The sequence below is a fragment of the Pundamilia nyererei genome, unplaced genomic scaffold (genome assembly GCF_000239375.1).
Source record: "Pundamilia nyererei isolate P.nyererei 1_Seehausen unplaced genomic scaffold, PunNye1.0 scaffold00065, whole genome shotgun sequence".
Taxonomy (NCBI): domain Eukaryota; kingdom Metazoa; phylum Chordata; class Actinopteri; order Cichliformes; family Cichlidae; genus Pundamilia; species Pundamilia nyererei.
The window spans coordinates 2,409,796-2,431,279 of NW_005187466.1; the positions used below are offsets into that span (position 1 = coordinate 2,409,796).

Sequence of the window (21,484 nt, forward strand, 5' to 3'; positions counted from 1 at the left end):
CAGTGTATCAAATGTATAATTTTTTGTTGAATTATTGTGTTAATTAATTTAAGCCAATATTATTATTATGAATATATTATAATAAGTAGTAGAAAATGAAAACAATAAGTCATAAATGTGTATGTATTTACTTTTTTAAATAATCAAGATGAATTAGATGAACATAGAAAACTGTGTCACGCATGCATTTTGCTTTCTTTTCAGAATAAACTTTGGTTAAAGTTAAAAGTTTTAAGTTTTACAACTCTAAAATAAAATCTGCTATCTCTCATCGACTATCAAGATGCAGCATCCAGATTACTCTGAGCTCTTCCCTTTTAAAAATGATAGAAATAACAATAATCTTCCACCTGCTTCCGGTTACAGTAATTCAAAATGATCAAACTTAAATAGATTTTTTCTATCTTAGACAAACATGGATTTCCAAAGGTCATCGTATTCCTTTAAACATATCAAAACATATTGTTATTCATATTTCCTATCCCTCTCTTCCTTTTGATTTTTGAAACTAATTACAGATCATCGTTGAAAGCCAAACTTCAGAAGTTGCATGACAAAATCAGAGTGCTTTATGTACTAAACTAATTTCCAAAAACTGTGGCCGCGAAGGTGCTACTAACTAGTAAGACTGAAAGTCCCACTTCAGTGACTAACTTCACTTCTGAAAGCATGCACTGCATCAAGCCTTATATTTTCAAACCATCGCAAGTTCATGTGAACCTACCAACTGTCCACCTAAGACCCTGTGAGCTCTGACCCCATGCTCACACTGCGAAAACGCTGAGGTTCACTGAAGGACGGCACAGTGAGGAAGGACATTTTGTTTCCTCCCAAGGGAGGTTTGGGGGTGGACACAGCTTTGTTGTGACTGATAGCTGGCTGGGAGCTGCAGAGCTCCAGACTAGAGTGGGCAGCTGGGTGAAAGAGGAGAGCAGAGGGGTGACTCGAGGTGATGGGAATGGAGGAGGATGGTCGAGAAGACTTCTCTCCGGAGGACTTAGGTGGGGGAGGAAGCAGAGACACTGGAGCTCTGGTTGTCTCTCCGCTCTCTCCTTTCCCTTCTTCTTCCCCAATCTGGTGCTCTTCGTTGCACTTACTCTCCACTCTACTCAACTCTTTCCTCTCCTTGATGGCAGGTTGCTCTCCTGGCCTGTCCTGCTCAGACCCAAACTGAATCTCCAGCAAAGGCGTTCTGGCACTCTTCTCATCCCTAAAACTGCACACAGTGCTCTGTGTCTCCTGCCCGAGCCCTGATGGCAGAGACCCCGCTTTACCTATTTTACAGCTGTCCTCGTCTTCATCATCGCTGTTGTACTGGTCAATTCCGGGGGAGTGGCGCAGTCTCTGGAGCTGTGCTGAGGTGCGCCGAAGGGCCCCTCCCATTAGGCCAGTCGGTGATGGGGCTGAGTTGAGAAGGCGGTTGAAGAGAGCCATGTTAGGATGGCGAGTTCCTGACTCTTCCAAGTTCTCAGCAATATCTTCCAGAGGCTGGAAGTGCATCTCCTCTTTAGGAATCCTGTCAAGCGATACAGCAATTTATGTTCCATGTTCAGAGTTGTGTTTTGCGTTTTCAGCCTTCCTCTGGGGAACAGGTTTTACCATTTCTCAGCCCTAACTACGTCAAAGTACTTGATTTAATTTAGGTGCATTACTTTCATTTTCACAACTGAAATTTTCCCACCATGAGGGGGGAATCCAGTTGAAGGTGTCAAAGTCACAAAGGAAGTACACGTACAATGAGAAGGTAATGTAAAACTTACGCCATGTCAAAAGTGGACCCCTGGAACGAGGGCTTACGCAGGACGAAGAGAGTGGCTGCGGTGTAGGGTGGACGGGGATTGGAGTCATTCCAGTAACGGTCTCTCTCCATCATCGGCAAATCTCCATACATCTCATCCACAGCCATCATGGAAACCTACAGAATGAAATGCAAAGAGATGCACACATAATAAGTATCCACAATAAGAAAAAAAGTCCAATTAAAATCAAGCAAGCACAACAGAATCAAATTTTACCTGATGGTCGCTCTCTGCAAACATTTAAAACAGATTACAATAACTGCCACAGTGTCATTATAGTAGGCCAGAGATATGGAGGAGAAATTTAAAAAACAAAACAATGAAGAAGCTGCATTTGATAATGAGGCCACAAAGTTCCTCCCTGAGAAGTTGATTGCTACAAGATCAGAAAAAGAGCATTAAGAAACCTGGAAGTTTCTGTCTATCAGCCAGTTGGTCTCAAAGTCGTCATCATCTTCTCCAAAAGGGTTGATCAGCTGCTCAGCAACCTTCAGAACAAAACATAAAATATGAAAAAAACCCACAATAACTCTCCGTGTGTTCGTTTTTTGGGGTTTTTTTAGAATCAAACAGGGAATAAATGTGCTGTACGCCTAAATCTGACCTTGAGCCAGCCTGCATAAAAGAAGAACTGCAGTAGAGTGAAGATGGGCACATAGAGGTCAAGGTCATGACCTGGATAACCTTGACTGGGGTCCAGGAACTGGCGACCAATTAGACACACCAGGAAAAAACTGTACACGGCCAAAGTCACCACCTGAGGGACAGATGGATTTAGGTGGTTTTATGGTTTACTCTGCAGCTTTTCTTTAACCTCTTTTTTATCATTACAATACTAAAATGATCAAAAAGAAGCACTAAAATACACTTATTTTATTTTACATTTACAACAGATTAAGTGTTTATTAAAGACAGTTTATGTGAACATCAACAAATGCAATCTGACTAATCAAAAATTTATTTAATAGCTGCATACAAATACACTGAGCCATATTCCTATACTTATAAACACTAACAAAGTAAAGAAGTCTTTTTGGTTACTTATTTTTGATTGTTGCATTTTTGATCCTATATATCACAAAGCTCTAGAATGCAGCTGTAGTTATAGATTTGTTTTATTAGTTAAAATTATTACTTTTTATAAAAATCACTGTAAAAGCTAAGTACGTCCTTACTGTTTCCATTGGAAATAAGAGGATAAGTAGCAGCTAGGTGTTGCTAATCAAATGCACTTAATGAAATGATAATCAACAAGTGTGACCACCTCTGTACAAGCAGAGGTTTTAGCAGTTTGCCAGTCTGAAGCATTCAGGTAAGTGTTAACACAATGCCGCAATCATTCCAGGAGTGGACATCCCAGCAAATTCATCCCATGGTTAGAGTGTGTCGCGCTCAGACAAATTGCAAGAATTAGACTCTGAACAACATCTCAGACTCTACAGACCTCAGTTAGCGCTCAGTGTTCAAGTTCATGGTAGTACATTTAGAAAAAGACTGAACAAGTATGGTTTGTTTGGAAGCTTCCCCTTGAGAAAGCCTCTCCTCTCTAACGAACATGGCAACATGACTTAAGTTACACCTGAAAGAAACCATAAGACTCCCAGAACAATGTCCGGTGGACATTACACACAGTACCACATTTAATGAAAACCAAGCACAGCATATTAGCATAAGCGCCTCATGTCAGCTGTGAAGCACATTGGTGTTTTGGGCTTATTTTCCAGCCACAGGACGTGGGCACCTTCTAATCATTGAGTTGACCATAAACTCCCCTGTGCACCAAATGTTATAGAGTCAAATGTGAAGTCATCTATCTAAAACAACTGAAGCAATGAACATTGAAAGACTGATAAAGTCATACAGAAAATAATTACTTTGAGTTACTGCTGCTAAAAGGTCGATCTACAAGCTACTAAATCACAGGATGTACTTAGTTGTTCACGAGACTGCATAGAGTGCTGTGAAAACTTTTTATTTCAAATGAATGTACATGACTTGTCACTAGGGACTAATTTATTATTTATATTTGAACAATTACAATTTGAGAGATGCAGTCTTTCACCTGTAAGTTTTTGTCACTTCAGCTGGAAGCAATCGCAGTCATTTCTTTGACATCAGTGAATAAAATTGAAACAAAAGCCTAATGTAAAAAAAAATGTTTGTGTGAAAGAAAATCATAGTTTAATTAAAGATGTGTGTAAGTGTTAATAGCAGTGCGATAATAGTCAGCACTTACCTGAGTGTAGACCAGAGGAACACTGATCATGTCATAATGAAACAGCATGCTACACTTCCCTCTGAATGCATTCAGTTCCTGTTCACACACAAATAAAGAAACTAGCTGTCTGTGTGAATGCATATCTAAACCTGCATATCCACCAAAACACAACTTTAATTCTGCTGTACCTCCAGCAGTAATTTGAGAGTGTGATTATCTTTGATTCTGCCCTCGCAGCGAGCCATAGCAGCCAAGTTGGTGAACCAAACACAGGGAATCCAGTACTTGTTATATGGAGAGTGGAGACCCTCAAACTTCTTTCGCTCATCTCTTGTCATGAATCCTGCATGGACCAAAACCGGACTTGTTTATTATGTAAGACTTCAGTTTAAATAACAGCAAGAAACTGGGATGAGGATTCATAGACAATAGTCACAAAGAACTGCTTCAGAAAACAAACATAGTCTTCTGACGCTGTTCAAATCTCTGAGAATTGTTTGTGACTCTGTGAAATAACTTCACATTGTAAATCAAAGCAGGAGAGTCATTTGTGTGTGACTGGGCTAAAACACTTTGGGTCACTTCTTGACTACAGCCTGGGAAACATCTGATCACTGATACTCATCATCAGCATCAGCGAGTGAATGGCTATTTTACATTAACAGCTAAGAATAGACCCACACCACTCCCATCACCATCTTCCCTCCTTCACCATCCTTCTTACCAGCCTCTACCACGTGGTCCATGGTGGGGAAACGTTTGAAGACAGCAGTGCTGACAGAGCGGAGGATGAGCAGGGCTGACAGACTGGCGTAGCGCATCATGGTGCGCCTCAGCAGACGGCCTCGCTCGTCGCTCCCCTGGAGGCCGCCTGACAGGACGCACATGAGTCTGTCAGGGAGTGGGATGCTGGTGTACTGGTTCCACCACCTGTTCACCACCAGGGTCACATAGAAACCTGCAAACAGCAGTGGACAGATGATTACTACTGAAGATCTAAGTAAAAAACTGGAACTTTTAAAAAACATGAGATCATATGCTATCTTGTAAGGTCCATAAAGGGGCCTAAAGGATGTCAAGTGGTTTGAGTTTACTGTTACAGTGCTGTGAAAAAGTATTTGCCCCCTTCCTGAGTGGCTAATCCAAACCTATCCAGCCCTATGTGAAAAAGTAACCCAACTCATGTTAAATCATGAATTAACTGCGATTAACCACGTTTTTAAAACTTTCACTTTCACTACCCACACCCAGGTCTGATTACCGCTAGACCTGCTAAATCAAGAAATCACATAATATAATCAAAGTGAAATAGGATAAAAGATCTTAACAGAAACACATCAGGTCGTGGTCTAAAAATCTAAAGCTGAGAAACAAAGTCACTGATGTCTATTAATCTGAAAAGGATTACACAGGTTTTGGGACTCCAGTGAACCAGAGTGAGAGTCATTATCCACAAATGGAGAACATTTGGAACAGTGGTGAACCTTCCCAGGAGTGGCCATCCTACCAAAACTATTCCTAAAGTGCACTGACAACTCAACCAGGATCACCAAAGAGCTCAAAATGACATGTAAAGAACAACAACTTAAATAAAAAGAAAAGAAAAAACAACATCTCACAAGGGGTCAAAGGCCAGGGTGAAGAGGTGGGTTTTCAGAAGTGTTTTAAAAACAGGCAGAGAAGAGGCCTGTCTAATCTCTAAAGGCAGATTGTTCCACAGTTTTAGAGCTGCTACGGCAAAAGTACGATCTCCTCTAAGCTTATGCATATAATGCTGTAGCAACTCAGAGAGATAAGATGGGGCTAGGCCATGGAGGCTTTAAATGCAAATAAAATCATTTTAAAATTAATCCTAAAAGAAATGGGCAGCCAGTGAATTAAAATAAAAGACTGGCAAATATATGGCCTTAGTGGAAGAGTTTCAAAGAGAAATTCTCTGCTGACCAAAAACAACACAAACGCTTTTTTCACATTTGCCAAAAAAAACCAAAAAAAAAAAAAAAAGACTTTTAGAAAATATTCTGTGGACTGATGAGACAAAAGTTGAACTTTTTGGAAGGTTTAATGATGTAAAACTAACACAGCACTTATTAACAGTCAAACATAGTAGTCATAGTTGCCATTACTTGCGGTACCACGAATTCTGATATCTACTAGAAAATCCTGAAGGAGAATGCTCAGCCATCAGTTCATGTCCTGAAGATCAAACACACTCAGATTATGCACCAGGACAATGATCGGAAACACAGCAGCAATTCCATCTACTCAGGATATCTTTGTCTAATGATAAAATTTGTTTGATGATCTGACAAATATCCAAAAAACTAAAAATTAGAGGCAAATACTTTTTCACAGCAATGAACATAATGTCTTGTTAAGCCCGATGGATCCCAATAGAGAACCAGTAACCTTGACTAATGACTCACAGGATGCATAAGAATAATTAGGTGATTTACATCCACAAAGTAAAACCAACGAAACATGCAAACAGTGCAAGGACAGATGAACTTCAACAAAAGCTGAGTCTGTAAACTGAAAATCCCTCATGTACGGTAGTAAATGCACTAAAGGGTTTTTAAGACCCACACAAAAATCTGCTATTATCACTGTTAAAAATGTGTAGATCTCTTTTTAAAAACATTATTCTAATATTTGCATAATCAAACCTTCAATTACAAACAGCAGATATGTAACTCTAGAAGCTACAAACCCATGAAACAAGGGTCTCGATGTCCAGAGCTGAGGATCCCTGACAAAAATCTATAAAACATGAGCCTTGTCCTATTTAGCAAACTATTCCTATTTTCTGGATGCAAACATCAGGAGTAAATCATAAAAGTGAAAAAGATCTGGGAGACAGCAAAAAGGTGATCATTAGCTTACCCAGTACAAAAGACATGGGGATGAGACTGGCATAGTGATTGCAGTAAATTGCCAGCTTTTCGAAATACCTTTTCTGGTCATCATACAGGAAAAATCTAAAAACAACAGAGTAAAAGTTTTCCAAAGTTTAGTATGATGAATGGATCAAAGCACTGATAAAGCAATCCTCCTTTCTCACCTGTAAGTAATACTGATGGCGGTATACATGGCAAAGAAAGCCAGGAATTCTTTATATAACACCTTGTAGATGCTCCCTTTCCAGGCCCAGAGCAGCTTGGAGAAGCCACAGAATCGGGCGTTTGCAACTCTAGCCGTGTATGTGACCGTCATCAGTGACAGAAGATCTACAAGTCTCCAGAATAAAAGAAAAAAAACAGCTGTTTGGAAGAAACAGCTAAACTCAGGTGAGCCAGAGACAATGAGAACATGATCTCACAAAAAAAGTTTTTATTTCTAGTTATTGATTGTAGTTATTAAAAAAAACAAAAACATCTACTTACCTTTTGTTGTGATTTAGCTTGCTGAAATGTTCAGCGCATCCCCTGTGCGTAATTGGCACCTCTGGATAAGTGAATTCATATTTTCATTTAGTAGTACCGTCTTCCATTTTCCTTGTTCCGTGCTGTTTTTTCAATGAGCTCGGAATCCTGTGATCAAGTGGCTCCGTTAAGTTGAAGCTCATTCGGCTGCGTGGCAGTAATCCTACGTGCCTCCTCAGTGCGTCCAGTGGTCAGTGCGCCCCGGGGTAAATCCCCGAAACGAGAAGGAGGAGCTCGTTAACGCGACCCCCGACCGGGAGAGCGGGGCTAGGTGATGGAACACAAGCGACAGGCCGCAGCGCCGGGGCACCAGGAGCGCACAGGACCGTGCAGTACAGTAGAAAATTATGCAACAATAGCAAGTGAACCATGGCAAAGTTTCGTGTTAAGTGATACGAAAGAAAATCACCCAATTTTCCAGTTACAGATCAGTAATTACTGCGTGCTGCAGCTTAAATAACAAACATCTTAAGATACTCATACCATCTTAAAGGAGCATTTTATGTCAAAGCTTCCTCCACTTTTCTTAAACTTAGTTGTACTGTAATAAGGAGATATCAGTGGAGTGGAGCTCCGCACCTGGATATAGTTTCTGAGACTTTTTTTTTTAAATCATGTCTCCAAAGTACCCAACACGACTTATCGACCACATTTTAACTGAGACACTTCTTGGCGTTCATTGATACAATAGTCATTTTGTGTCATTTTTCCTCCCACTTTTGTGTTCTTTTCAGTGGGAGGCTTTTATGTTGCTCCTGAACTGCTTTGTTGGAAGGTTAAATGGGGCTTCATGCTCTGTCGGAGCCGATCTGCACACTGCTCAGTTTGGTGGTCTGTGCGCACGCAAGAATTTGCTTCAGTCCACTCCAATTAAACGATTAATTCAACTGGCACGCAGATGAAAAAGAAATGACCATGAAAGACTTTCAGCTGAGGCAAGTTTGTTTTAATCAACACTGACATTATAATTTAAGGAAAATCTATAGAAAACAGATTCTTACCAACTCAAAAACTGTCCGTGACAGAGGGGAAATGGAGCTTTTAACTGAGAGTGCACTATCCTGTCATTTATTTATGTTTCACTTGGGAAGCACCAATCAAGGCAGCCAGGAATCTGATATTCAATCAAAAGGGAAAGGATGCTTTAAATTTCCTTCACCTCACCATTCATTTAACATTTGATCAAGTGACATTCAATATGTATTTTAATTAACAAAGCGCTGAATAAGGCTACTAATATCTTTCAATGGTGTTCCCATATAGTTCTCAGTCAACAGGATGGACACAGGTTTGACAGAAACACACTGGATGAGTTTATGAGCGCTGTATAGGAACATGAACAGGGAGATCAGCAGTGCCCAACAGCTTTAGCTTCCAGCTCAAACATCACCAGTCACATCAAATAAAACTGCAACCTTCCTCCACATACCAACCAAAGCAACTAGTGTCCTTTATGGATAGAAAACAATAAATCTGACTGATGTTCTCATTATTGTCATCTAATGATCTGATAAATGGTAAAAGACACTCAAGTTTGTTTTGTTTCAGTTTGTTTTGGTTGCAATAACAAGGCTGTAACTAAAGACCACACAGGCTGTCTTCCTGGGTTTTTTTTAAGAGTTTTCTTTTTTATTTCCCTGCCACCACCACAACCTGAATATAGAAATCTGGATGGAAAAAGTGTGATACACGAGTTTGTTTGAATTTTTAAGTTGCAAATCAAATGGAAGAAGACACACAGTCACCATGAATCACACAGAATAAACAAGTCATAAACATCAACCATCTGAAAGCTGTTTTCTCCTCAAACACACAGCACTGTCACTGGAAACACTTTGTTTTCACAACTGAGGCCGGACACTGCACAGGGTGTGGGGGAGGAGGGGACGATTTTTCAATTCTTCTGTCGAGAAAAAGTTAAATGCTTAAAGTAGGAACTGCCACAGTGGATATGAAGACAAGAGAAGGTGAAGTGAGAGTAAGGCGGCACGCATATGTACCATCTTATCTCCAAAAATAATGCAGCTTCTCTATGGGTTTACTTGTGATGTCGTGGGGGGTGGGGCACCCTTCAATGCGGGCGGGTGTCTCGCTGTAACCGTGCTGTGAAGATACCGTGTTGAGGACTGAATGGATCGTCTTGAGGCTGTTGCTGCAGGATTTGAGGCTTGCTGGGGATGGAGCTCAGAGGAGGATAACTCAGACTGCAGAGCTGTGTCTGTAGAATGGGGGGGAGAGGAGGCGGCCCTGCGAGGGGGGCAGGACATCACTTGTTTGGGGGTTTGTAGGGTTCCAGAAGTTGCTTAGAGAACATGTTGACCTTGTCGGCACCTCGAACTTCATGGGGCAGTAGAGGTAACTTGACTATGTGGAAATCCTCGTAAAGATCTTCCATCTGTGGGCAGAAGACAAACCACCAATAAAGTTGTGTGACTTTGAACTGTAAATATTGTAAATAAACTTTCCCATTTCTCCTGATTCATACCTGGTCTAAATATTTCGACTGAATTTTATGGCGGGCTTCACACATTTTACACGGCCTGTCTGCATCAGGGAAAACGAGCTGGTTGACAATGATGTTGTGCGTGTCGATGCGGCACTTGGCCAGTTCCTGAATCAGCCGCTCTGTCTCATAAAGTGACAGAAATTCAGCAATACACACACAGATGAAGGTGGTCTGCTCCTGAAGGGTGAGAGGAAGGTGCGTCACAACACACATAGATAAAAACTATTAATATGACTTCATGAAGCTCAAATTTCCTCCAAATACTGAATTCGTTATTTACATTAAATATTTTGTCTAAACAGGTAGATGAGTTCCCATCAAAGAACAAAATCAAAAGGAACAACAAAACCTAAAGCAGTCAAGTAAAACAGACAAGCTACTAGGGCTCAACAGGGGTGGAGTTACAACTTTAAAAGAAAATAATAAAAAGGTGAAACTGTTGTCGAAACTTCTTTTGTCCTAATGACAAAATAGTATAAAGAGGGCTTGATAAGAGGGATACATGCATATGCAACAGGCCGCTGTGCACAGTAAGTCACTCCAAAAAAACTCTTGTATCCACACACACTATTGACACTCGAACCAGCTAAAGTTTCTTCTGTCATCAGATAAGACTTGTTACAGAGGGTGTGCATGTAGCTACCGCAGCACCTCATTAGAACAGTATATGACTGAAGTGTAGTGTGAAAAGGCTTATTCATCGTGGGTGGGTGGAGACTACAACCATTAAAGCAATTACATCTTTAACTGACAATGATGTTGCATCTGGTTCATCTGTACAATAATGCCAAAATTAGAAAGTGGCTGAAGGAAAAAAAAAAGTCCAGGGATCATTATTATTTTTAGGCTAGACGACTGTAATTTTCTTTTATCGAGTTGTTCTAAAGGCTCTCTGAAAAGCTTTCAGTTGATCCCAAATGTAAGAGAACTAGAAAACACATTTTTATATACATAATAAAATCAGAGAGGAGCACCCTCCCTTAACCTGATTTCCACCAGACAGGGCTCTTCCCGTTAAAAGGCAGTTAATTCTACCCTCAATCATCAAATCAATAGTAAGCTATTACTATATAAATCCCAAAGTTGTATAAGAATATATAAATGTGACTTACAGGGTCTTTGAACTGCTCACTAACTGAGCGAATGACTGGCAGGGTTTCTTCAAGCTTTGAGGCCAGCTGGTCTGCGTTCATGTCACCCAGACCAAGCATATTACACATCTAGAAACAGCAAAAGAGATGGACAGTGTGAGTGAAAACAAGAGAAGAGAGAAAACACTGGAGAAAGAAAAAGGCCAACAAAGTGCATATATTTAATCGGAAATCATGTTTTATGTGCAGAATAATGAAAATGGTTTGAACCGATCTGCTCGTCTCAGCACCCACCTGAGAGATGAAAGGGCTAATCTGGTTCTTGATCTGCATGAGGCGGCCTAGACCTCGCTCCACAATCGTGGGAAAGTTAAGCAGTCGCAGTGTGTGACCAGTAGGAGCAGTGTCAAAGACCACCACTGAGAAGTTCATTCCCTTCACTAATCTGAGATACAGGCAAACAACAGTGGTAAGTATAACACTCACTAACTGTCCTTAAAACTTCAGACATGCTGCGAGAAAACTCAAATACAAAACTACCTCATGACCTCTGCATAGCTCATAGCCTCATCGATGCCGGGGAAGGCGCTCATCGCTTCCTGCATCATCTTCTTGCCCATGCTGAGCATATTGTCCTCCTCGAAGAACTCATCAGGCAGCTCTGCCACACCCAAGCTCGGGTCAATCTCCTGTATACACATGCCCAAATCCTAAGATCAGAACACTTCAAATAGATTGCAAATGTTTTTATGCCCTCCAGTGATTGAGTTTGTTACACAGTGGTGCTTGTGAGACTCACATGTGGAACTGGCTAGCCTCATGACTCTGAAAAGATGGTGATCTCATGCACTAACTTGTTTTTTCCAAAAACAGAATGAACAAACCCTCTGTGCTTTTTAAACTCTGTCTAAACGTTAGTCTTTAATATGATGCAAAGATGAAAATGTGGATAAGAAAATCCTTGTACTGTGGATGCTTGCTCATTGTTGTTTCATAGACTTCATCAATGTTATTAATATTATTAATAACATGCTTCTCAGAAAAAAATATATTTGCAAACATTTGAGTTCAATTTTTAATCTCATCAAGCAGCACCTCACACTTGTAACATTTAATAGCTGTTAGGTGTACACATATACTCACCATTGCAAAGAGGTTGTCATAGCCCTTAACCTTAGTGGGTACCTTTGAGAACTTCTGGTCAAAAGCATCAGAGATGTTATGGGCAGGATCTGTGGAAATGATGAGCACACTCTCCCGAACAGCAGCCAGCTGGACAGCCAAACTACAGCTGTCAGAAGGACATGGAAAGGGGACAGGTTTGTGTTTAAAGAGCCTGTTAAGAGTATTTTGTGCCCAATGTAAGCATGTAAGAAATGCTGTGCAACTGACCAACAATGAGATCCGCAATGTTTTGAATTCTTAATCCTTCATGTGCATGCATGCCGTGTAAAGCACAAAGTCAAATTCTAATCCATTTCCACTTTGTGAACATTACCTTCCCCCAGTTACTTTGATGAACGCAACTTTCGCATGCAATTATATTCCAACTGAAACACAGTAGATAACTTAAGGGATAGCATAAGCGACAGTGGTTGATCTATGCGCAATGTTATCGTGGCTGCTCTGGTGTGATGTACATATTTGTTTGACACATTAGATTTTTGTTAGTTATCTTGTTTGAAACAAGTCCGCTACAGACTAGATCCACGTTCATTTGGAATCGCATTTATTCATATTTTTTTCTTCTTGTTATGAATAAAGATATGATAATACGGGCTTGACAGCCTAACTCTGGAGTCTCCTTTAACTCTGGGTGAAGTAAAAGAACAGGTAACATTAGCAGCAGGTTATTGATGATGGCTTATACGGTGATTACTGAAGGTGTTGAGAAAGTCGTGAATCCATGTGTCAGCTGCTAACGTTAGCTGCTGACTGCGCTTCACAGCTACCAAACTGCCCGGCGAAAGGACTCCTTACTCAAATCTAAAACATAACAGTCACTTTTCTTTGATGCTAGCGCGTCTTTAGGTAGAAATTTAACACCAGTCTAATCTCGTCGAGGGAAAATTACCCACGCAATTCATTTTCGGACAATGATCAACGTCAACTTATGGTAACGGCTAATGCTAGCCAGCCGCTCAAGCCGAGTCAGTATCCGGAGGCAATTTAGCATTTTAATCAACTTACCTACATGTCGTTTTACCAACGCCACCCTTCCCACCCACAAATATCCATTTCAAAGATTTCTGCTCGATGATATTCTTCAGAGTTGGTTCTAACGGCTCCACATCGGGCGCATCTTCAAATTCGTCTTCCACCAAAGCTGCCATCTTGTATGTGTACAGTCAGCGACGTACAGCTCAGGAGTTACGCAAAGACGTATCCACAGTTGATGCATTCACTGCTCCTCGGAGTTTTGAACCACGCAAGGTTTCACACTGCCGCAGGGTTGTAAAACATTTGGTAGTTTTAATATTGAAGACACTATTAATTTTTGACAGAAGAAGACAAGGAATCACATAGGTACTGACAATTATATTTTATTCATATTATATTCATGCGCATGTGTACGTTAGAATAGTTTGCAAGGAAGTCATCTAGAAACAGGTTTATGTAGATTTTGTATTATTTAGAATGATTAGTATATATCTTCAATTAATACTGTCAAGTATGATCAATCAATCAAACACAACAGTGAGTTACCAAAAACACTTTCATTTTTAATGTTCTCTGTAAACAAAAAATGTTTGATACTGTTTGAATATGAAAGTGCAAAAATAGAGTGAAAAAGAAAAATTGGAAGAAACATGCACAATCCACGAATTTCCCATAAACATGAATGTAGCACGAACTACACTAAACTCAGCGCCTTAGAAATTGCAGTTTACTGACGTAAAATATTTACTTAAATATTTATTAAGCCAGTTTGTACTAAAAATGTTGAAAGTTTAGAGCAGAGAAAATGAAAGAGCAGGTAGCGGCATCGTCTTAGTAATTAAAAGTAGCCATGTTCGATCATTTCAACTATAACACTGAAAATCAACAAAACAATAAAAAACAGTGTGCACAGAAAAAAGCCGGTCTGCAGTGATAAAAACATTCATTTACATGAACACATGCATGCAGTCACCACAGGATAAGGCACTTGTCTCCATAAACATCTTTTCCTTGCTTCACCTGTCCCCATCTGAGCACTGCCATCAGAGTTTTCACCTCTCAATTTTCTGGAGCGATCATCTCCATCTCTGACTTCAATGCAGTGCCAAGCCAGAATCTTTATGTGTGTTGTTTGAGCTCGCACGCAGTTCATCCCACTGGGAAAGGAGCAACTTTGCCCTCCATCTGGCCCTTCACAGTCAGTCTGCCGCAGCCACCGTGGCCAGAAGGTTGGGCCCAGATCGACCCACTGGTGCTGTAATTTGCATGTTGCTGAGCGCACCAGCCATCCTCTGACTGAATTGGCAGCATCTGATGGCAGAGAACTGAGGTCCAGTTCTGCAGCCTCCTTCTCTAGTTTCTGCTGATATTTTGCTGAAGCCTTTCTCAGTTCTGGAGACACACGCAGGTTAAATTTCTCTTTGAAGGTGGTAAGGGTGGGCTGACTTCCTTTGGGGGACTCAAAAGGGTGATCTACAGACATCCAAAACGGGTCAAACGAGGATCCCAGAAGACGCAGGAGGCGAGAAGGCTGGCGATGTCTGACTTTGGGCATGTAGTGGTAGTCGTCAGCATTTGTGATGAGGGTGTATGGACGGATTGGCTGTGAGAAGGATGGGAGACTGGCTCCCAGCTGAAGAAATGGTGAATCCCAGCCTGTGCCATCCTGGTCTTGAGCAACAGTCACATTTGGATGCTGATTTTGAGTTGAAATGTTGGAAATAAAGGCCAGAGATGCATCCAGGAGAAAAGTTAGGAAAATCCAACAGAGACAAATGGCAAACTGCCCACACATGGTCTTCAGATCTGGACTGTAGCTCAAAGAATGAAAAATTGCTCTTTTAGCTTTTCCCTTCAGTCCTTTAGTTATGCTTTCAGTTGGTGCTAGGTGCTTCAGGGACTCTGTGTACCCAACACCAGACATCCTTGGGCTCTTAAACAACAACATACTGAATTCAGTGTCTTATCACACAAGCAGCACTCTATTGAGTATGGCACACTTGAGTTCCCAAGCCTCTGATATTTTGGCTAACTTACAATCTGAATATAAGACAACTATGCTGAAATTTGGTTTAATGCAAGGTGTCACGTACCAAAATTTCCACACTTCACACTTTTGCGAAGTGCCAACTTTAAATGGGTTATCAATGAAATTGGATAAAGTTGGTGTGTAAATCACTGGACTAAGGAGTAAAATATTTTAAAAAGAGACCACATGAAAAATGTTCATGGGGCAAATGCCCCATTTATTTTCATCTACACAAAATCAGCATTATGGATCAAAGGCACATTTGGTGTAATATCAAGTATATTTTCTGCATCATACTAAACATCCAGTTTACTCCCATGTTATAATATTACATATAAATACAGTCACATAAAATTGTATATACGCACATACAGATAACAAACAGCAGAATTAACAGAGAAATACAGCATTTATGAAACAAGCTGATTGATTAGCAGTTCTGTAGTGTCAGGTTCCATCTGTGTGTGTGTGTGTGTGTGTGTGTGTGTGTGTGTGTGTGTGTGTCCTTTAGAAAAAACCCGACCTGGCACACTATACGTGTGAATGTAACCATATTTCAGTTTGTGATACTCCTGTGTTGACCTCCATCCTGTCGTCTTGCTTATTCACACACTCAGAGTGAGAACAGATGATCATGTGTGCTATCCTGTTGCTGGCTAGATTGTGGTGGCCGTCTGGGTGTGGAAGATGGCACATTGAGAATCGTCTGGCTGCTGTAGTCTGCCGCCTTCGCCCGATCCTCCAGGAACTTATCAAACTCTGAAATGGTGACACGTATAATTTAATATTTGTGTGTGTCTGAAAATATTATCATTACTCAAAAGAAGCGACAGGACCAGACATACCTTCACTGGAAACTCCCTCGCAAACTGAAGACTGCTCTTCCGGCTTTTTCATAGACAAAGAATAAAGATTATGTCATGCTATTATCACCCTGATCTATCTATCTATTCACACACATGTGTTCTCTTACCAAATCAGAAGATAACCATTTGTCAATATCATTCTGCATAGAGTTTGTCGCTGGCGGAATCTAAAAGAAATTAAATGACCCTGAGTTTTATTTATTTGTAATATTAAAACAGGGATATTACTCCAAACAAAATCCAGCTGCATCTTACTGTTGCTGTACTCCCTCCTCCTGTGACCTGCAGCCTGGTATCAAGAGCTCCAGCCAGGCCCTCTACAGCTCCTGGATCTTCATACCTAACACTGAACACACACAACCACACACAGATCAGGCATATACAGCACATAAAAACACTCAGACACTTTGTTAGGTACACCTGTTCAACTGCTCGTTATTGTAAATGTCTAATCAGCCAATCACAGAGCAGCAACTCACTGCATTTACGCGCGTAGACAAGTAGGCTGAAGTTCAAACCAAGCATCAGAACAGTGGAGAAAGGGGACTTAAGTGACTTTAAGCAATGCATGGCTGTTGGTACCAGATGGGTTCCTCTAAGTCAGGGATGGGCAATTCCAGGCCTCAAGGGCCGGTGTCCTGCAGGTTTTAGATATCACTCTGGGTCAGCACACCTGAATCAAATGATTAGTCCATTACCAGGCTTCTGGAGAACTGCGAGACATGTTGAGGAGGTCATTTAGCCATTTGAATCAGCTGTCCTGGATCAAGGACACATCTAAAACCTGCAGGACACCTGCCCTCCAGGCCTGGAGTTGCCCACCCCTGCTCTAAGTCAAGGGTTTCAAACTCGCGGCCCAGGGGCCACTTGTGGCCCACGTCACCCCAGAGTTTTTGTCTTGCTCGTATCATTTTATTTTGTTGTATTTATCCGCGACACCTTGAAGGCTGGTCCATGAAGATATTGTGTGACATTAAACTGGTCCATGGTGCAAAAAAGGTTGGGGACTGCTGCTCTAAATCATTTACTAGTTGTTAAATATAAATGGTGATGACAAGGTCGCTTGGATTCCTTATTGGAAAGGTCTTTGTTAAAGGCTCTGTGTTTCTAATAAAGCGTATTTGCTTACAACTGTCCAAAATTCAAAACTTAGCTTAATGTTAAGAAATGAAACACAGCTCTGATAGGAAGATTGTAATTGTCAGGGCCTTAAGGTATTGTTTTGATAAGTATAAATGTGATTCATTATCTAGAACATTAATAAATCGACTTGTTATCAGTGGCATGCAGATCCCTAACATATAAAACGCATAGATGATGTCATTTATATCCATCATAAGTAAGTAAAACTCACCTTTTCCTCTGGTCAGCCAGAGAGCTGCCTCTGGTTTGCGCAAACATGTCAAATTCCTCCTCTTCATCTGCAATGCAGAAGTCCTCATTTTATTTACTTTGTTATCTAATTGCTGTTAATTAAAATTGTGGTATAACTTTAGAGAAAAACAAAATTATATTAAATTTGACCATGTTTTCAAAAACATATATTTAAAATGTTAAGCAGAAGTAGCATAGAAGTTACAGCAGTTACAGAAGAGAAGTTCCTATAACCATTGTTGTTGCCATTCATCACATGAGGTGACACCGGTCAACATGGAGCTTATGCATTTTTAAACATTCCCTTGTGACGTTCAGCCACAGCATCCTGTTTTTACCAATCATAAGACAAATGCTACGGCTGAATAATCAATTTTGCTCAAGGAGCACAATTACCCAGAGGCTTCTATAGAGCTGCTATTAAAAGATCTGCTCGGAAACTGTAAACACTAAAAAAGGTGATTCAGCACTTCCTGTATTACTTCTATTCAATATTATCTCCTTTTCTTTATGAAAGGAAAGGAGATAATGCTCTCCCAAAATTCTTTCAGCGACACACTATCCAACAGTTCCCCAAAACAATAACAATGCAGATTATTATGCAGAATATTATGTAAGTGTTCATTGTTAGGATGTTTATCATTTCATATCATAACCTGATGATATGTTATGAAACTTCACCAACAGGCTATGTTTAACTCACAGGAAGTAAGATCTGCTTCTTATGAAGTTAACACCTTGCCTAAGGAACACAAATTTATATACACTATTTAAAAGGAATCTCTTTGAATTAAGATCCTAAAACTAATTGTAATCATAATCACAGGGATTTTCAGATTTGCAATATTTCAGTTTGCATTAATTATGTTCATTGCTTTCTTCTGAGCTTGGGGAAAAAACAACTGGAGTTTCATAAAGAGGTTCCACCTTTCACCTACTCCAACCCATCACTTTTCACATCAACTCAGTGGATAGAAACATAGAGGAGCTATCTCAACAAGACAAGGCTCAGCTGTACATCTGCATCTAAAGGATAAAGGTCACTTTTTCAAAGATGCCAATGTTTACATTTGGACCAAGAAGACAGATGGTTTGAAAGAGGAGCAAAAGACGCCCTCTATGTCCACTGTGAACAAGCATGGGGTGGTTTATGACACCAACTGTCACCCACTTACAATGAAATCATGAAATCCCTTCCCAGATGGCTCAACTTCCATGCACGTCTTGTGTCAGGTGACGTCAATAGACCACATGATAGCGTAAGGCAACGTCTCACAATGGTTTCACCCGAAACCTCCGGTGATAATGACCCACGCCTTTTTTCACACCTTGGTTCATGTGATAATGATTGATAGTGGGTTAACGACCCTCCTACGGGACAACCCCAACTAGGATATCAATACCTGGGACGCTCCACCTCCACCTCAGTTTTATTACTGAAGAAGCGTCTTGGATGAGAGGTGAAACATCTTTACAGTTTTTTAAAAAGTCCAGTTGCTTTTGTTCCAAGCTCCTGGGAATGCCATGACCTGGACGTCTAAGAAACTACACAGACAGATGTCCATTGCTGTATTTCTAGTCTTTAGATTGATAATTAATTAAATTGACTTCAGTCACAGGAAGCCTCAGTAAAACAAGGCTTATACTGGAACATCTCTCCAGCAGAAAGAGAAGTGATATATGAATAAGATCAGCAACTAGTGTGAGAACCATTTGATTTCACTTTAAACTCAATTTACTCCCTTTTCTTTAAAATTCAAACTTTGGTAACGAAGTCACATTTGTCACTGGTTGTTTTTGTAAAAACATACAGGGAAAAGTAACCAAAATGCCCTTTTTTGAATTGTAGTTTCACTATGTCAGAAGCGCCTAAATGTGTGAATGTAATCAGAGTCTTCAAGCAACTTAAAGAAGTCCAGACGCTTTGACTAAGTATCATAGTTCCCATTTTCTAAGTGGTTGTTTTCCCAACAACTTCAAAGAAACGTGATGAGGAAAAGACAGTGTTTTTTGAACTGAACCGTAAAGAAGCTCAAAGTTACTCAAAGTTTACTGACTGTGATTGGCTGATTGCTGCTGATTGGTACTGGTGCTGGCGGCTGGTTGGCTGGTTGTTGAAATGACAGCTGGTTGTCTGACAGTGGAAGGCTCAGAACTGAGGTTGATAAGGTTTGTTGAAGAGCTCTGAAAAGTGGGTGAGAGCTTATACTCATTGCTTAAATGACAGTTTACTATTTTCAGACAAACGGTGCAGCACACGTCATGTTAAAGAAAGTTAAACAAGAGGATCTTTTACCTGTTGTGTATTAGCAATCTGTGCCTTGTTCAATCTGTCAAACCTAAAAAACAATGCAGCACACTTTTGAGCACACTGTGGTTGCATCTCAACACTGCCTTACAAATAAAATCTGAAACATGCACCTCTCATAGCGAATGAAGGCGTTGTTGAGGTCATCATTGACCACGAGCAGCACTTCAATAAATCCTTCATCCAGCAGCTGAGGGATGAGCTCCACCACCCGAGTCTGCATGCTCTTACAGACAGAGAACAGCTGCTGCTTGGACAGAGGAGGAAAGAAAAATCTAATTATTTTGTCCCCAAATGACAGAGTGATTTTAAATAGATAATTTTCAGTCATTGGTATTATTCTGCTACATCAAAAATTACTTTCATGTTTTGTTTTCATCCTGATTTTAATCCATTGACAACAACACGAGTCATGCTCTAAACTTAGATAACACTAAAGGCAACGGTTTTACAGGCGACATCAAAGCAAACGTGCACTTCAGTAAAAACAAAATAATAAAGCTAAACATTAATTTAGATTCAGACTGGTGACGTTAAAGGATGGAAAACAATCACTCTAAAACCTGAAACACCTCTGAAACCTTCCAGTCAGTGTTGGTAATCTAATGTGGTCTCGTCACAACAGAAACTAAACTATGTGAAATAATATACAAAAACATTTTATGTTTGTCTTTTTTCACAAATAATGTCTTACAGTAGACAGGACTGATTGAAATGTGGATGCTGTTATCTGTGACCTAAAAGTAAATGTAGAAAAGGGGCATAAAAGTGGGGCTCTCCAACACCTCCCTGGCCACTCAACACACACTTGACTGCCTCTTGGAGGAACACCCAGTTCATCATCACTATAAGCTTTTGAGTAGTGCAACTGCCTTTCAGCAATTAGCAATATCACCAGAGTCTATAATGCGGGGGTCATGGTGCCCAGGTCCATGCCTTTGTCCCCCACACATTTCAAAATGCATCCAACATCAAAGCCAATCTCTGTGGGCCCATTTGAGCTGTGAATGGCTGGGCCCCACGGCTTAAGGCTAGGCCACTGGACAGTCAGCAGTAAGCTTCCCATCCAATTTGGCTCAAGGAGTGGCCAAAGTGATAGCTCAGTAGGTAGAGTGGTGGCCCCATGATCGGAAGGTCGGGGGTTTGGATTCCCCGAGGTACCCCCGAGCAAGGTACTGTCCCTACACACTGCTCCCCGAGTGCTAGATTGGTGGCTGCCCACTGCTTCACTGAGTGAATGGGTTAAACACAGAGAGGAATTTCCCCACAGGAATCAATAAAGTATACATCATTACAACGTTAAAGTGGTGGAGCTCAGAAGTTATGCTCCTAGGATAACAGTAGCAGAGAAACCCCTCAACCACATTAAGGTGACAATTCTTTGTGTCAAAAAGGAATTGTGTGGTTCAGCATATGATAAGGATGCTTCCTGAACACTCTCCTTTAGAGGCTTTTCAGTCTCACCCAGGTAGTGCAGAACTTATTCCCAGCAGGGATTAGAAAATGTTCCTAAGGAATAGGATATTTTGCAATTTCCTTCTTAGCTTTTTGACACAGCAATTCAACTTTGGATAAGTGGCTGAAAATAAATGGATGGATGAAATACCACAAATGTACAACAATAGAACATTGTAAGGAAACTATATGGTGCATTGATTTTAGAACACAATTTAGGTCCTTAAACTGGCAACAGCAAATACACTATATTCAC

General features: G+C 40.6%; 4 protein-coding genes across 6 annotated transcripts in view; all 4 read right to left on the reverse strand.

Annotated features, from left to right (window-relative positions):
• Positions 1-312: 312 nt before the first annotated feature.
• best2 (bestrophin 2) lies at positions 313-7,230 on the reverse strand. Its single transcript, XM_005735831.1, has 9 exons — positions 7,079-7,230; positions 6,901-6,995; positions 4,742-4,975; positions 4,206-4,360; positions 4,036-4,113; positions 2,404-2,556; positions 2,207-2,287; positions 1,761-1,915; positions 313-1,516 (listed from the first exon to the last, which is right to left on the reverse strand). Exons 1-9 carry the CDS (start codon positions 7,228-7,230, stop codon positions 736-738), a joined length of 1,884 nt encoding a protein of 627 aa, XP_005735888.1. The 3' UTR covers positions 313-735.
• Positions 7,231-8,363: 1,133 nt separating this feature from the next.
• get3 (guided entry of tail-anchored proteins factor 3, ATPase) lies at positions 8,364-13,418 on the reverse strand. 3 transcript variants are annotated; one of them, XR_001290406.1, is made up of 8 exons: positions 13,227-13,418; positions 12,180-12,327; positions 11,577-11,725; positions 11,331-11,481; positions 11,058-11,165; positions 9,925-10,122; positions 9,482-9,834; positions 8,364-9,342 (listed from the first exon to the last, which is right to left on the reverse strand). XR_001290406.1 is itself a non-coding variant. In XM_005735832.1 (7 exons), the coding sequence occupies exons 1-7, from the start codon at positions 13,367-13,369 to the stop codon at positions 9,706-9,708; spliced, it is 1,026 nt and encodes a 341-aa protein (XP_005735889.1). In that variant the 5' UTR covers positions 13,370-13,418; the 3' UTR covers positions 8,364-9,705. The 3 variants fall into 3 exon arrangements, 1 of the variants encoding a protein (XP_005735889.1); XR_001290405.1 differs by having other exon boundaries at positions 9,440-9,834; XM_005735832.1 differs by having other exon boundaries at positions 8,364-9,834.
• Positions 13,419-14,131: 713 nt separating this feature from the next.
• LOC102207150 (noggin-like) lies at positions 14,132-15,086 on the reverse strand. Its single transcript, XM_005735833.1, has one exon. The coding sequence runs from the start codon at positions 14,989-14,991 to the stop codon at positions 14,140-14,142; it is 852 nt and encodes a 283-aa protein (XP_005735890.1). The 5' UTR covers positions 14,992-15,086; the 3' UTR covers positions 14,132-14,139.
• Positions 15,087-15,728: 642 nt separating this feature from the next.
• Positions 15,729-21,484, reverse strand: part of LOC102207417 (target of Myb protein 1) — an 11,209-nt gene continuing 5,453 nt past the window's right edge. The window contains exons 8-15 of the mRNA XM_013911562.1: positions 19,887-20,020; positions 19,762-19,804; positions 19,523-19,649; positions 17,446-17,512; positions 16,347-16,437; positions 16,199-16,258; positions 16,071-16,113; positions 15,729-15,984 (exon numbers count right to left, since the gene is read on the reverse strand). Of these exons, the coding sequence (XP_013767016.1) occupies positions 15,839-15,984; positions 16,071-16,113; positions 16,199-16,258; positions 16,347-16,437; positions 17,446-17,512; positions 19,523-19,649; positions 19,762-19,804; positions 19,887-20,020 (711 nt within the window). The 3' untranslated portion in view covers positions 15,729-15,838. The remainder of the gene's footprint in view (positions 15,985-16,070; positions 16,114-16,198; positions 16,259-16,346; positions 16,438-17,445; positions 17,513-19,522; positions 19,650-19,761; positions 19,805-19,886; positions 20,021-21,484) is intronic.

Coding starts and splice junctions, on each gene's coding strand:
- best2 (XM_005735831.1), bottom strand. CDS start 7,230: ATGACGGTCACATACACGGCTAGAGTTGCAAACGCCCGATTCTGTGGC. Junction 4,114..4,205: donor CTCTCAAATTACTGCTGGAG/GTACAGCAGAAT, acceptor GTGTGTGAACAG/GAACTGAATGCATTCAGAGG. Junction 2,557..4,035: donor TTCCTCTGGTCTACACTCAG/GTAAGTGCTGAC, acceptor TCTGTCCCTCAG/GTGGTGACTTTGGCCGTGTA.
- get3 (XM_005735832.1), bottom strand. CDS start 13,369: ATGGCAGCTTTGGTGGAAGACGAATTTGAAGATGCGCCCGATGTGGAG. Junction 11,726..12,179: donor ATGACAACCTCTTTGCAATG/GTGAGTATATGT, acceptor ATGTGTATACAG/GAGATTGACCCGAGCTTGGG. Junction 10,123..11,057: donor GTGAGCAGTTCAAAGACCCT/GTAAGTCACATT, acceptor CTCACCCTTCAG/GAGCAGACCACCTTCATCTG.
- LOC102207150 (XM_005735833.1), bottom strand. CDS start 14,991: ATGTGTGGGCAGTTTGCCATTTGTCTCTGTTGGATTTTCCTAACTTTT.